This window comes from Cyprinodon variegatus, unplaced genomic scaffold, assembly GCF_000732505.1.
Source record: "Cyprinodon variegatus isolate N-32 unplaced genomic scaffold, C_variegatus-1.0 Scaffold718, whole genome shotgun sequence".
In the NCBI taxonomy this organism is placed as follows: domain Eukaryota; kingdom Metazoa; phylum Chordata; class Actinopteri; order Cyprinodontiformes; family Cyprinodontidae; genus Cyprinodon; species Cyprinodon variegatus.
This window is the reverse complement of record NW_015151171.1, coordinates 236,326-248,598: the sequence shown is the minus strand read 5'-3', so window position 1 is coordinate 248,598 and position 12,273 is coordinate 236,326. Positions and strand designations below refer to the sequence as shown.

The window sequence follows — 12,273 nt, the reverse complement described above, 5'->3', positions numbered from 1 at the left end:
GAAGTACTATATTAATGGGGAACTACTTTTTTTTTTACATTGGGCCCTTGATTTTACGTTATTCACATCATGTTCTACTCACTCATATGAGTTTTTTTGTCATTTGGAGCCGTTCTGAAGATATTCCATTAGGTTATATCCAAGTAACGTCTTCCTATGGGCAACGACTTAAAGGCACAAACTAAACTGTTCATCATTTATTCTTTATGGTACAGCAGCATTCATAACATGTAGGTGAATCACTGTCCCAAAAAAACATCCGTGGTTATATTTTTTATATTTATGTTTTTTTAAAACAAAGTGGCGTGTGTATGATGTCATCCGCCGGCTAACATTCATTCCTGTCCGCTGAACTGCAGGTAGTTTTACTTACATGCCCACACTCAACCCATTGCTACCTAATAGATAATTGACTAGTTTTTTCAAATCTCCTTCTGCAAACTTGCTGCCTGCACTTAGCTTGCATAGCCCGGGCTGCCTATCACAACTATATATATATATATACATATATACACATAGAGAAATACATTTAACTTATTTCTTTTGGGGTTTTTTACCCTGTGGATTGTATCCCAGCCCATGTATAGTTTTCCGGTCCTCCTTTACTGCATTACCTCATGCATTAAGCATAATACTATTCTGATAAACACTTGAAAGTGCATTTATCGGCAAAAAACAGAAAACCTTATGCAACTATGAAGAAAGTGGCTAAAATGCATGTGAAGATGTTCTTGGTGCATTTTCCCTCAAAGACATATCCATTCGTCCATTAACAGATCTAAAATCAGCCATGCTCTTTTGGAAAAAAAGAATGTTCTGCTGTGTGTTTTATTATAAGCAGGCGGTAACCCCCGCAAGGCGATAAAACCACATCTGCCAGCAGTTGGTTTAAAGAGCCTTTTAGAGATATGAGAACATAAATGGGAAGCAAATACAGAGACTGGTGGTAACAATGTGCTATTAAATATTCAGATAGGAGTGGGGATGACTGGCCTGACAGCTTGCAGAGTGTGATGATAAATGAGTCCTTACAGTGGGAATATACGGTGTCCCCATACCTAGAGGAGGAGCGGTAAGATTTCATATCATAAACCATCAGTTAAAGGGAACTTCTCTACTTTATGTTAGGCAATGTATTTGATTATTTTTTCATAATAATATCATACTATGTTTATTTCCACATATTGATGTGGAAATATGTTTATTAAGCATCCTTATAGAGCTTTAAGTTTCTCAAAAAAATCTGCCATCTATTTACTTCTAAAGTATGCATTTGTTTTAAAATTGCATAGATTTACAGTAAGAAGCCTTTGTGATTAAGACTTTCTTCCTGCAGTGATTGTCACATTCAATCATTTTGTTGTTTTTCATCTTCTAGCCATGATTTGAAGGGAATATTTATACTAGCAGCTAAAGAAAAGAATGCAATCACAGCACTTGTTTTTAAGTGTAGTTTCAATGATACAACAGATGACTGGCTCTGCTTTAACACCACCAATTCTCAATCTAAACCTTTGGTATGCTGCCATGTCACAGATCTTTCTTTCAGCTTTTGTTTTCTTTTATTAAATATCATTTTACCCTCTATGGATTTAAGTTCTTTGATGATTAAGGCACAAAAAAGAGTCTTCTGGCACCAAATCAATTACCACATTTGCTTTAATTTGAATCGTTTGGAATTGTTATCTTAATGATATCTTGGGAACAAGAAGAGTTCCTTGCAACATCATTGATTACATGATTGAAATATCAGTACTGAATTAGAAGAATTAGCCTCACACATATAAAAAATAGGTTTTACATTTCATCCATATGAAAGTAAGGACATTCTTATTTCCTATTTATTTATTTATTTGTTGTTGTTTTTTTCAGTTTCTCGAATTATCGTGTTTTGGATCTAAACCCTAGTGCAATCAGAAAAAAACATTTCATATCTCTTCCAGATTTTTGAATAGCTCTGAAACACACTAATGTGAGCAATCACTCAAGGAACTATAGGTGGTTGATTTCAACCATGAGCAAAGACAGTGGCTGTCATGATCTAGTGGTGTTTGGTTTTCCTGATTTTTTTTTTTGTTTTGTTTTTTTTGTTTTTCACACATTTTGACTAGTTTCTTTAGTTCACGTCCACCAGCTTATTATTGTTACGAAGGTGTTCTTTACTGTTTCGATCTGTTGTTTTTTTGTTTTTAATTATTATCCTGTATGATATCTTTCGGGGGGGTATTTATACCTGCCACATTTGTTCCTCTTTTAAACAGACCAGAGCTTTTCCCCCACCTTTCGTGCAGATGAATGAAAACCAACAAAGTCTGGTCTGAACTGAGCAACACTACTAAAACTGACTTTAGGAGGTGGTCTTGGTCTGTTTTCAAAATGACTCTGGTGTGTAAAAAAAAATGTAAAAATAGCAACTATGCAAAATAGAGCTGCTGCAGTCAAGATTCCACAGTACTTGTCCTACATTTTTGGAGGCCTATTTCACAAAAGTTGAATTAGCAACTCCAGAATAAGAGATAAAACCTTGCTCGACCAAGCGTTATGAGTCCATCTTGGCTTTATCTGTTTCATAAAGAAAAGCAAGGCTCAACAGGTACAGCTATGTGCAGCCACATATAAGAAATTAAGTAAAATGCAGGTCCAGAGCTTTCTTCAAGAGACCATGAGGTCAATCACAGATTTGGGGTTACAGTTGATTTCACAATTTACAGATTAATCAATATAAAAAAATAGATAAATATATCCCAACCACTTTCCTAAAACATACAATTCAAGGAGTTGCTTGTAATTATTGAAAAAAAAATTATTTAAAAATGAATAAAGGAAGCTGATATTGTAACATGTAACATCTTAGAGATTATCAATATATATTACTTTATGTTGTGGCATTTTGTGGGAGACTAGATATCAAATCTTGGGTACATCATTAATGGCATAGAAAAAGGAAGGAAGGAAGGAAGGAAGGAAGGAAGGAAGGAAGGAAGGAAGGAAGGAAGGAAGGAAGGAAGGAAGGAAGGAAGGAAGGAAGGAAGGAAGGAAGGAAGGAAGGAAGGAAGGAAGGAAGGAAGGACAGTCATCTTAAAAACCACAACTTAACAGTAACAATGTTCACATGGAGAATTATATAGTTAGTGATGGTAGAGATTACCATTGTGATGACTAGAAAAATATGTATTAGTGGCTTTTTTTGTAGACTGATAATAAATAACACAACATGCAGATAAGAGAAAAGAATCACTGACAAAACTCATTAATTTTTTATTTGTGTGGAAAGGACTGAACAGAAAAGGCACCAGGGTTTTAAAAGTCTGGCTGTTAACCTGGTTAAGCTGGTTAGCTACACAGCATAAATCACCATGTATGCTTCTGCTTTTGTGAAACCAAGCTGAGCTTAATTCATTTAGTTCTATTCAGAATTACTTTATTAATCTAAAAGGGAAATTAAATCATCATGTATGGACAAATCTTGGCTTAATCCCCTATATTGGTTTTGCGGAATAGGCATTGGGTCTGTGTTCTGTCTTGCCCTTGTAAATTTCTGACCACTGGGAGTTATAGTCTAATGAGAAAAAGTATTACCGTATTTGAATACAGGACCAAATGTAAAAAGTAAATTCCAGACCAGACAGGTAGACCAATGGACTTCTGATGTAAATACAATCTTAGTCCTTTTCTCTAGGTTTTCTTGTCCATCTTCTTGATCATTATTATTATTATTATTATTATTATTTCCATGTGCACAGTACTTTTTCACTTCTGTGGTGGACATTTCATGTCTTATTCAAATACAAAAAAGGAAAACAAAACAACAACAAGTTTTAAAGAAAAATTGAAATAACTTTTTAACACAGCACAGTCATCTTGCAGTCACTGTTTGCTGTCATCTCACCCTCAGCCAGTACCAGTTCAGGACCTTCTCATTAAATGATTGCCCTGAGCACAGAAGTATAATTGCTTTCCTTCAGTCAGCCAGCAGCATTTAAAACTCCACAGTTTTTATCACAATAACTTTTCTGCTTCCTAATTGTTTGTCCTCACAATTGTTTATTTTTTGATATACTATAGTTATGTATATTCACTTTGCCTTAAAGTATGACAGATAATGTGGTCTTTTGGTCTCTGAAATATTCAACCATTTATTCTTTAACTGATAAAACCTGCCTGTATTATCATAAGCAGCGCTGGCCTGTTTTTGTGGTTAATGCATTTAAAATAGATAAAACAGAGGAGAATTAAACTATTCATTGTTTTTAAAGCCTTTAAACCATGATGACAATCCCTGCCTGAAATAGTCACGTCAAAAAACATGTTTTGTGACTAAAAAGGTAGTTTCATAGCAGGTATTAAGTAGGAAGCACAGAGGCAGAAGCAGCTCACCAAAAAGACCTATGTGAAAGAAATCTGAATCTTAAGATGGATTATTGTTTTTAAAAACCAACACATTAGGAGTGTAACGATGCTCATGTCATATATTGCTGGTATTTGGGGATCGGGTGGGGAACAAAAAATGTGTGCTATTTTGCTTTACTTTGTTAGAGGGGGCATAATATCGTTTTCTAAATGAACATTTTCTACCTTTAGGTAAGTATTACTTTCAGTGAATTTAAAAAACTAAGAACAAATGTTGTCTTAAAAATATACCTTATACTGAGATTAACATTGTCATCAGTGGTTAAAGCAATTGCAAAGCTTTGGAGAAACTAAGAGATTATCAGGCTCATTTTTCTATACATGCTGCTAAAATTTCAATGGTTCTTCATTTTGACCATGAAGTACCATTGAATGTTTGTTACAAATTGTTGTTACAAATTTTTTGTGTTGTATTAGGACATCTACATGGTCTGAACTGTTTAAAATGTAAAAATTAGAGGTGTTTGTTCTTCCCAACTGAGGAGGTCAATTTTATAGGAAGATCATTGTGGTCAGATCTGATTGTGAATAGTGATATAATAGGCCTAACAGCTGTGATACTTGGTCACGAAGTTTCCCTATATGAATAAAATGAGTTTGTATTTTTGGCATGAAGCCAGTATGGAAAGTGTTGTTTCTAATTCTTTGATGAACTATTAGCAGTGGTCTGCTTATGCCAAACATCATGGATGGCCCATCATGGTTCTCCCTTTAGAAATTTTAAAGTATTAATGATATCAAAAATTAAAATCGGGATGAATCACATTAAACCTTTTCTTTTTACTTTCATGTGATATTTTTTTGTTTAATTTACACAATAACATACAGTTATTTTCAAGGGCAAATAAAAAGAGGTTACAGTAATTGGTCACATCATTTTGCACCTGCTTAAGCCACCTCTTTACTGTGGCACCTTTTGATTAAATCTCAGTATTCAGCCTTCTTTGGCACGTCTGTAAGTATCACACATCTTGACTGGCAATATGTGTCCAAATATTTTTCAGAAGCTTGTAAGATTTGATTAATCAGGATTATTTAAAAATATATATTTTGTTTTATTAAGGCTTTTACTTTTGCTACTTGTAAAGTATTACACTATTGGCAAAGGACACGTAAAGAATTTCCCAAAGAAAAGAAACCTGAAGTGGATTTCCGAACTTCCCACAGTTTGGAAATCCACTTATCTAAACCCTTCAGAATTTATAGCCTAAGGCCAAAGGTTCTCTCTTGAGCTTCCTTTTTTTTTTATTTCTTTATTTATTTTCTAAAGTGTAGCTTTATTGGCCTCTCCTAGACACAACTATTCAGCATTCAGACAATTATGCAACCCCAGAGACATCACCAAAGTCAAACAACTTCTTTCAGCTGGCTATTAATTCAACTGATTTATTTGCTGGAAGCTTACTGTAGTGCTTCTTTATCAGACCACATTCATCTGTGCTCAGCTCCCATCTTTTTCCATATAGTTTTATCTTTTATCATTTCCTGGTTACTGCAAATACCTGTATTTTAACTCATTTGCTTTTCTTGATATAGACTAAAGAAACTGAGTACTAAAATACAGTCTTGATGGGGTTTTTTTTATCTACCTAACTGAAGAACATTATCTCCTATGCTTATGTAAAAATAAATAGGACATTTTCTCTAATAAGCTGAAGCATAAGCCCTACTTCAATCTGGCAAGCATGAAATCATTAAATATTCCGTAGACCAACTCAAATTCTGTTTCTAGACATTTTTTACCTTTACAGCAACCATTTGAAAGCAATCTCTTAGTATTTCATTTGACAAATCAACACAAAGTGATACACAGGTTAATGTTAAGTGATGCAATGAAGGGATGAATGCATGAATCTGACATTTATGATTAAAAATCAGAAAACTGGTTTTGTATATACAGTAGCCCTTTATTACTCTGATACCCCCAAATAAGATCCAATGTAAACATTTGTTTTTTTTAAATGACCTGATTAAGAAATATGTGGAATCTAACATCAGTATAAGTGCAGCTCTTCTGTTTCTGGTCTCAGCCCAAGTAGGAGAATCTGTTGTTATGAGTAGGGATGTCCCAGTAATACGTATTCATTTCCCATCCCGATATTTGCAGCTTTTAGAATTGACCAAAATTTATTTTGACCCGATACGATATTAGTATAAATCACACTAGCTTTTATTACTTTTTTTATACTTTAGAATGTTAGAGAATGTGTTTCCAAGTTATATTACTAAAACAGGGAAGAAAAGTCAACAAGGAAAGGTATAAAAACTATGGACTCATGTAGAATAGCATGTGTTTCTATCAGCATTAAAATATCAGAAATTTTAGATGCTTGCTGATAAGATCTTATATTATAATTATTTGGCTTATATTTGACCGATATCCAAGATTAATATCAGATCGGGGTATCCCTAGTTATGAATGGCCATCAAAGACAAGAAAAGTCCCCATAAGGTTTGCTACACTGAAAAACATCATGCAACCGTTTGGCATTTACTTAATCATTTTTAGTTACTTTAACATAATTGTTTAGCAAGGTATGACATATAACAATTGTGTTAAAGTAACTAAATTTGATTAAGTAAAAGCCAAAAGCGGTGGCATTATTTCTTTCAGTGTAGAAGACCAAAATCCTTTATTATATCCTCTTCAAATAATAAATTATTTCCATTCGTCCAATAATTATGTTTCTGATAAGAAATGAGACAGCTGACTCTAATTAACAATAAAATCTTTAAAATCAGGATTAATTTTTTTTTCTTTAGATCAAATGATGTGTATTGTTTTGCCATCAGACATCATTTAGCCTGAAGTCCACATGTCTGCGGCTCATCTGGGTTCTGCCATAGCTCTTCTCTGCAGCTCAGAGCCAAACCCCCACCCTGAAAAACACTGCACTCATTTGTGTTGATCTATCACATAAAATTCTGATGAAACATGTTGAAATCTGTGGTTGTAGCACAACAACATGTGGTATCTGTACGACTCTGTGTGACAGATTTTCTTTCTTTCTGCCTCCAGTTTGTTCCATTCAGAGACTACATCGACAGATCCGGTAACCAGGTTCTCAGCATGGCCCGACTGGCCAAAGATGTCCTCGCTGAGATCCCAGACCAGCTGCTGTCATTTATGAAGAGCCGAGGAATTGAACCGCGACCGGCCCTTTCCTCCTCCCCACTGCCGCAGCTGCACCGTCACATGTGACCGGCATACCCCGTCACATATCCCTTTGTATCTCCCTTTTTCGCCTTCCTAGACTTCTTGTCGCTACCTTCTCTTACATTTATTTGACACTTCAAAAAGAAGGGAGGATCAAGCATCTGCTTGCCCTTCTTGCTCTCTTATCCACAGCGAGTCTAAACAGGCACACCCCATCTGCACAGCAGTCGCTCATCCTTGACCCACCTGCTGCTGTAACTCATCTGCTCTTCTTCCTCCTATTACTTTTCAATTACATTACTAAAGAGCAGTAAGACTGAACCCTGACTGCAACCTTCTGGAATTGACATTCAGAACTGGATGTCTAGTATTTACCTCAACATTCCTATCATTGGGTCTTTATCGGACACCCCTAATGAAGAATGTTCCACAATTATCTACAAACTGTTTTGACATTTCTTATTCTGTCCAATTAGGAGCAAAATTTGCTATTCAATTGAAGCTAAATCAATTCTAGGCCCTTGATGAGCTATAACTTGTCCCTATAACAGCCTCTGGCCAAAGGAGTTTTAACCCTATTTCACTCTAGTTGTCTCTCACATCTCAGAGTGATTTATTCTCCTGAGCAATTAGACTGGGGCAGACTAAATTGCTCATGTGAAGGTTGCAGACGAACACTGGCAGATCCAGGGTGAGGGTCCAATGTTGCATCAGAAGTAGACACACATATTACACTTACATTCACACCAACGCTCACGAACATGCATGACTCTGTCTGCGACACCACACCCACCTTCTCTTTGCCCAGCGTGGGCTGATGCTGGGTGCATATTCCACCCCTGCTGCGAGAGAAATGCCAGTCTCTCCAGCTGTCCTGCAGAGAGGTGGGGGAAAGGAAGGGGGTTAGGAAGAAGGAAGGATAGAAGGAAATAAAGAAAGAAAAGAGCCAGAGGGAGGGAATTATGGTAGAGGGAAGAAAAGAGGAACAAGGGTAAGAGAGAGGAGACAAGACATAGATATGCTCAAGGACTCAATAAGGTAGAAAAAACAAACAACAAAACTTAGAAATTTGCTTAGTTTGATGCCAGAAAAGAAGGAAAACCATAGAACCCAGATAAAGGCTGCATATCAGTGATGTCCCTACATTAGTGTTTAAAAAGTATGCATATATAGATCAAATTAATGCTAATCTAGGATCAATGCACATTCTATGAAAAGCAATACGACTGACTCCTAGCATAGTGTTTGCCTTATGCATGTACCGTCCGCTCCTGTTATTACTTTACATTTTACTTGCAGAATGAAACTGCTTACAAAGTGGGGAAAGGCTGCCACCTAGTGCTCACTCTTTGTATAGCTGGACATCTATATTATGCATGACTACTGTACAGCTCTAAACCATCTGAAAGATACGAGTGCATGAACACATCCAGACAAATGTCAGGTGTGAAAACGACCAAGAACTGAGTAGAATTTACAGACCTAGAAATGCAAAGTCTGTGTAAAATCCGTCAATTTCATGTCTGACTATGGCGGTTTGAAGCAGTGTTCAATGTGGGCTTTGTAAATATATGTTTGGTTTTTTTTTAATCATTTGTCATTATTATTCTTTTGCATGTTGGGGAAAAATGCATAACCCTTACTCTCCCCCACACCTGATAAAAAAAACCATTTTTTTTTTTTTGCTTTTTTTTCTGTCTTTGTAAGTTTCCATGTGTGGGTTTCATAGCTGACTCTTTTGCTCTGTGTTTTGCAGAACATTGTAAACTTTATTTTTTTTATATGAAGGGTCATGAAAATTAAAAAGTGTTGATTCTACTAAACACTGAAGGGGTGATTAAGGCACTGCTGAGATTTCTGTCTATTTGACTGTATACATTTTAAAGAATTTAAGATTGTGGCATTTATTTATATAATATATATGTATATGATAACTAATGTTTTAACTTGTTTTCTTAAATTAGACGTCTGTAAATCTTCTGCACCTGTTCTTCAGATGACATAACCAGTCTGCTGCAGATTGATTCACTCATCTTGAAGTGTTTACTAATGTATCACCTTGCAGTATTAAACTTTTATTGGGACTTTATGTAATGGACCAACAACAAATATCAAGGAGTTCTGAGTTAAGGAATAATTTTTTGAATTTCAAAAATGAATCATAAAAGTGTGGCATGCATTTGTAATCAAACCCCTAAGTCCATACTGTATGATGTAGAAACATCTTTGACTAAAACTACAGCTGTGAATGTTTTTCAGTCCGATGCCTCTGTGTGAAGTGGGTTTGGTACGTTCAGGTGTTTTATTAGTTTTCTTTCGTAGATACACTCAAAATTGTTCTTTCCTGTGCAGTAAATCTTTTCTATACTTCATCTTTTCCCTCATTGATCAAACTTCAAATAATACATATGAAGAGGATCATCTTGCCCAATAGTTTAAAGGCCAGATTTGTTAAGCACATGGCAAATCATTGTTTTGATTAAATATTTTCCCACCCAGCTTTAATTCTCCTACCCTGACTGCCTGATTAGATGCACATCTAAGTCTTTATACGTTTTTCAGTTGTGCTATGATCTCTCCATATTCAAATGATGTATTGAACAAACCTTTGTGAGACGTTCAGACATGGAATAGTTCTTCATAACTTAACCACTACACAGTGTTTTCACTGACCCATCAGCTCAATTTCCCTTTTGTTCTTCATTATTCTCTGATGTTACAACCTCTGAGGCCTTCATACGGCCGCTGGATTTATACTGAGATTAAATTACACCGAGGGGAACTCTAATTGTCACCACTAGGAGACGTTAAAGGCAGTCTGGACGTTTTTAGTGTTATCAGAGGAAAGGACAGTGAGTACAAATGCTTACCACACTTTTAAGTTACATAATTTTCCTTCCTCCTCAGTTTTGCTCTACTTGTATTTGTCTTATAAAACTTAATTGAAGTGTGCAGTAAAAAATACCAGGGGTAGGAATATTTTCTGCATAATGTATGTTGAATTATTTTGAAGATTGTCCGATAAGACGAATGTAGAGATTAGGAAAAACTGTTTTGAATTTCTTGCTGTGTTTTGTTATCAAATTTGTGCGTATTGTTATTTCCTAAAGTTGACCAAAATATAAAATATAAGCTGATTATGTTATGTTGTACTTGTTAACTTTATTACACTGCACTAAAAGATTTTATGTGGATTTCAGATTAAAGAGCATATATACATAAAAGAGACATTTCTGGCTCATGCCTTTTTTTTTTTATTGCATGTCCTGACTCACCATTTTAAGCATATATAGATTGGAGGACCATAAAGAGAAGCTGGTTGGCTACACAGTTTTGCTCCAGAAAATGATAACCTTAAGACGGTATCTGTAAAAAAGGCTAATGCCCCCTGGGCTTCCATCCATCCATTTTCTCCTATTTATTTTTTGGCTGGTACGTATCTCCAGCAGTCTACGGGCAAGAGGCGGGGTCCACCCTGGACAGGTCGCCAGTCTGTCACAGGATAGCAAAGAGACACATACAACCATGCGCGCTCACATACGCACACCAAAGGAGGATTTAGAGATGCCAATTAACCTAAAATCATGTTTTTGGACTGTAGGAGGAAGCTGAAGTACCTGGAGAAAACCCACACATGCACATTGAGAACATGCAAACTCCATGCAGAACGATCGAGAAACTTCTTGCAGAAAAATTTGTCATTAGACACATTTCTGGTGGAATCTTTATTCTCATCAAGTCGGTGTCCATCAGGTTTATCCTCTAAACCAGGGGTCTTCAACGTTTTCCAGGCCAAGGAACCCCAAACTGATGGCGAGATGGAGCGGGGACCCCCTAATTACTTATATTGTATGAAATTGTGTTATATCAAACTGGTCCTATAGTCACTCTATTAAAGATGGAGTAATTTCACCCTGGGATTATTAAAGTATTTCTGATTCTGATTCCTGGTTGATGGGACAGGTGTTGTAAATGAAACGGTGCCCAGCTTGAAAGAGCTCCTGTGTGTCGCTGAATGTGTGCATTGATGACTGAAAGACATCTTCTGCCTCCATTTATCTGCTTACTACAGTGTGTTGAATTCATGTTAATGTGTATTTAAAGAAATTTCAATTAGTGAAAAAAATTGCAGGGAGGAATATAAAAAAAAGACATATCAACCAAAGGTTTGTTGAAGACCTCTGCTGTAAACTGTTTATCCTTTTGCACTTCCATCATGAAAGGTAAGAAGCCTTTTAACATTTCATTTTCCTCTGGGATGATTAAGTATTTTTAAATAGAAGTTCATTGTGGAGGATGTCTGGGTTTTTTTTCTGCATGAGAGAACAGAAGATGTATTGATTTTGAGATATTTCTACCAGACTATTCATCCTTTCAAAACATGCCTGCCTCTTGATTAAAGGGATAATAAATAGAAGATATGAGGTGCAGAGTTCTTTACATAGCTTCTGTTCCTCTTCTGTGTGCAGTCTGTTGGGTTTTTAAATCCATCTAAAAATATATTGCGATGTGCCAGGTAATGTTCATAAATGCTTGTAAACTCTGGTCCAAGAAACTGATAAAAAATTACTGTATTTTCTTATTGTTTTGTTTATCTTTTGCCTAAAAGGAATCCCATATCTGACAGAGAGCGCTGATACTATTAGGAGTTTTTAAACCTTCTTCAGCCAGATTTTGATAAGGAGATATTTTCATAAAAACATAAA

The 12,273-nt window shown here is 35.8% G+C and overlaps 1 protein-coding gene across 2 annotated transcripts in view; it reads left to right on the top strand.

The window, feature by feature from the left end:
• cpne9 (copine family member IX) overlaps positions 1-9,120 on the top strand; it is a 162,054-nt gene extending 152,934 nt beyond the window's left edge. The window contains exon 21 of one of the 2 annotated variants that reach the window (XM_015395002.1): positions 7,430-9,120. In XM_015395002.1, the coding sequence (XP_015250488.1) occupies positions 7,430-7,612 (183 nt within the window). In that variant the 3' untranslated portion in view covers positions 7,613-9,120. The remainder of the gene's footprint in view (positions 1-7,429) is intronic. The other variant, XM_015395001.1, reaches the window with a different exon arrangement.
• Positions 9,121-12,273: the final 3,153 nt, after the last annotated feature.